Here is a 3,791-nt window from a genome sequence, read left to right as displayed (position 1 = left end):
GCGCGCGCAGCCATGGCCGGAGCCCGGACCCTGCTCCCGCTCCTGCTCGGGCAGCTCCTGGCCGTGGCGCTGGTGACCGAGGCGCAGAAAATGGGGCCTCGAGGCCCCCCTGGCCCCCCAGGGCCCCCTGGGAAGCCGGGCAAGGACGGCATCGATGGAGAAGCTGGTCCTCCGGGTCTGCCTGGGCCCCCGGGACTGAAAGGGGCTTCGGGGAAGCCAGGGAAGCCAGGAGAGGCCGGGCTGCCAGGGCTGCCCGGCGTGGACGGCCTGACCGGGAGAGAAGGACCGCCTGGACTCAAGGGCACTCCCGGAGAACGGGGAAGTCTGGGCCCCCCGGGGCCACCTGGGCTTGGGGGCAAAGGACTCCCCGGACCCCCCGGAGAAGCAGGGGTCAGTGGGCTCCCAGGCGGACTCGGCCTCCGGGGTCCCCCGGGACCCTCTGGACTCCCGGGCCTGCCTGGCCCTCCCGGACCTCCTGGACCCCCTGGTCACCCAGGAGTCCTTCCCGAAGGCGCGGCTGACCTTCAGTGCCCGGCCGTCTGTCCGCCAGGGCCCCCCGGCCCCCCAGGAATGCCGGGCTTCAAGGGACCCACTGGCTACAAAGGGGAGCAAGGAGAGGTCGGCAAGGACGGCGAGAAGGGTGACCCCGGCCCGCCTGGGCCCCCCGGTCTCCCCGGCACCGTGGGGCTGCAGGGCCCGCGGGGGCTGCGAGGACTGCCAGGGCCGCTTGGGCCTCCCGGGGATCGGGGTCCCTCCCATTGGCTTCCGAGGACCCCTCGGGATCCCAGGAGCCCCCGGGAAAGCGGGTGACAGAGGCGAGGGGGGCCCAGACGGGTTCCGGGGCCCCAAGGGCGACCTGGGCAAACCGGGTCCCAAAGGAGCCCCCGGAGTGGCCGGGCCACTTGGAGAGCCGGGCATGCCGGGCAAGGACGGCCGGGACGGCTTGCTAGGACTGGATGGTGAGAAGGGAGAGGCGGGTCGCACTGGCGCCCCAGGAGAGAAGGGTCCCAACGGGCTGCCGGGCCTGCCTGGACGAGCAGGGTCCAAGGGTGAGAAAGGAGAGCTGGGCAAAGCTGGAGAGCTGGGTGAGGCCGGCCCCTTGGGAGAGCCCGGGGTCCCAGGGGACATGGGCGTGCCGGGCGAGCGCGGCGAGGCGGGCCACAGAGGCTCAGCGGGGGCGCTCGGTCCGCAAGGCCCTCCTGGGGCCCCTGGTATCCGAGGCTTCCAGGGCCCGAAGGGCAGCATCGGGGACACTGGCCTGCCAGGCCCCCAGGGCCTCCGAGGCGGCGGGGGCGACCGGGGCCCGGAAGGAGCCACGGGTCCCAAGGGAGACCAGGGCATCGCCGGTTCCGATGGTCTTCCCGGGGACAAAGGCGAGCCGGGACCCCGCGGCCCCGTTGGACCCAAAGGAGAGCCTGGCAGTCGAGGGGAACTGGGCCCGAGAGGCATCCAGGGTCCCAACGGCACCAGCGGCGTGGAGGGTGTGCCAGCCCCCCCACCCCCCGGGCCTGTGGGCTTACAGGGCGTGCAGGGCGTGCCTGGCATCACCGGAAAACCCGGGGTCCCGGGAAAAGAAGCCAGTGAGCAGCACATCAGGGAGCTGTGTGGGGGCATGATCAGTGAACAAATCGCGCAGTTGGCTGCTCACCTGCGGAAGCTGTTAGCGCCGGGAGCCATCGGGCGGCCTGGCCCTGCTGGCCCCCCACGGGCGCCCCGGGCCCCCTGGTTCCATCGGTCACCCTGGCGCTCGGGGGCCCCCTGGCTTCCGCGGCCCCACCGGTGAGCTGGGAGAGCCCGGACCCAGAGGAAACCCGGGGGACAGAGGAGACAAGGGCGCGGTCGGTGTGGGTCTGGACGGGCCTGACGGAGACCAGGGCCTGCAAGGACCGCAAGGCGTGCCTGGCGTTGGCAAAGATGGCCAAGACGGGGCCCACGGCGAGCCCGGGCCGCCCGGAGACGCGGGCCTTCCCGGAGCTGTTGGCGCGCAGGGGACCCCCGGCATCTGTGACACCGCGGCCTGCCAAGGAGCAGTGATGGGCGGGGGCGGGGAGAAGTCGGGTCCCAGAAGCTCCTAAGACACAACCCAGGCAGCAAGTGACGCTGGCTGAAGTGCTGGGCTCTGCAGCGCCCGTTGCTAAGGCCACGCCACGTCCACAGCCTTGCTGGCCTGCCCCCTCCCCCTGCGTCCTCAGTGGCAGCACCTGGTCACCTGTCCCCGCGCGTCCTCCACCAGCTGCTGAGAAGGTGGTCTCCTCGTGGGTTCCCAGCGGCCCATCTGGCAGTGACCGCGAACCTCGGAAATGGGCGCCGCGCGGTAACACCGGGCCGGCCAGGGGCCACACACAACTGGTACACGTCCCCGAGAGAAAACTGCAACCTGTTTACATGGCGTTCGTGTAAAAAGCAGTGATAACCCCAACAAAATGATCGATGAAGCCCTCAGATTCGTGACTGCCCACAGGGCCCAGCGCCCCCCGCACCAAGGTCTAGTCTGGCCCCCGGTTTCTGTACAAACTTGAAACTGTCTGAGCAACAGTATTTATTGACGGTGACTTTGCATTGCACTAAACCTGTTGGTGTTCTCTGTTGTAATAAATAAAGCCACTCGTTTGAAAAAAAAAAAAAAAGAGATCTACAGTATGTTCAGGAATCTCGAAGGGGAAGTGATCAGTATGGGCAGGAAAAGTTGGAGAAGGATCCACTAATGTGTGACTGACCACATATCTGCTCTGACTCAGGTGCCTTTCACTTTGAGGGCAGTGGTATCTGTCTCCTCCCCCTTTGAATTTAATACCCTCAGGTCATTTTCCAGGCTGCAGAAAAGAGAAAGTCATGAAGTCACATTAACTTTTGTCCCATCTCACTCTCACTTAAATTTATTTCTCATACACAAGCCAGAGGTGTCTTTTTGTCTTCAAGATATGTTTTAATTTGCAACTACATCCTGTGGTCAGTAACACATAAGTGTATTCTTTAAAAACAAAGCCAAAAACTTTACAGGTAAAGCTGAAGTCCCATTTGATCATTAACTTCAGGAGTTTTATATGTAGCAGATTATGGGCACATTCACACTCATAAAACATTCATCATAGTGGTTTGCCTAGCATGTATGTCTTATATAAAGGAAATCTAACACTGCACATTATTTTTCAGCTTGATTTTTTTCACTCAATGTTTTGTTTTAGAAGATCTCTTGATATTGAGATGTGTAAGTATGGTTCATTCATATTACTGGCTTTTTAATATTCCATGTGAATATACTGCATTTTATTAATCTAATCTATTTACGAATGCTAATGGCCTTCAAATTTTACTATTATTAAAATATTTTAGTAAGCAATTACTCATCAAAATATGCTTTATTGAGTATTTCCCAAGTGCAAGGCATTGCTCTTCTTTTTTTTTAACTTTATTTATTTATTTTTAGAGAGAGGGGCTGGGAGAGAGAGAGGAAGAGAAACATTGATTCATTGCCTCATATACCCTGAAAAATGAATCCCCAGTTGAGGCCAAACCTGCAACCCAGGCATGTATGTGTCTTGACTGGGAATCAATCCTGAGACCTTTTGCTTGACAGGATTATGTCCGACTCACTGAGCCACACCTGTCAGGGTTGCAAGACATTGTTCTGAATGCTTAGAATATGTCAGTGAATGAAACAGACAGAAATCTCTACTTTAATGTTGTTTGCATTATAACAAGTTTGACAATAAATAATAAACAATTAAAAATAGAAGAGAATATAAGTTATGAAACAAAGAAAATCAGTATAATGTAAACAGGATAAAAGC

General features: G+C 59.0%; 1 protein-coding gene across 1 annotated transcript; it reads left to right on the top strand.

The window, feature by feature from the left end:
• Window positions 1-2,378, top strand: LOC150001444 (uncharacterized). The gene is given in 3 exon segments (XM_090287827.1): window positions 1-753; window positions 755-1,705; window positions 1,707-2,378. Coding segments are annotated over 3 exon segments (2,061 nt in total). The 5' UTR covers window positions 1-12; the 3' UTR covers window positions 2,076-2,378.
• The last annotated feature ends 1,413 nt before the right edge of the window (window positions 2,379-3,791 follow it).

Source organism: Furipterus horrens, unplaced genomic scaffold (genome assembly GCF_987537825.1).
Source record: "Furipterus horrens unplaced genomic scaffold, mFurHor1.1.pri manual_scaffold_9, whole genome shotgun sequence".
In the NCBI taxonomy this organism is placed as follows: domain Eukaryota; kingdom Metazoa; phylum Chordata; class Mammalia; order Chiroptera; family Furipteridae; genus Furipterus; species Furipterus horrens.
Note: the sequence above shows the minus strand (reverse complement) of the source record. Positions and strands in the feature narration are given on the sequence as shown.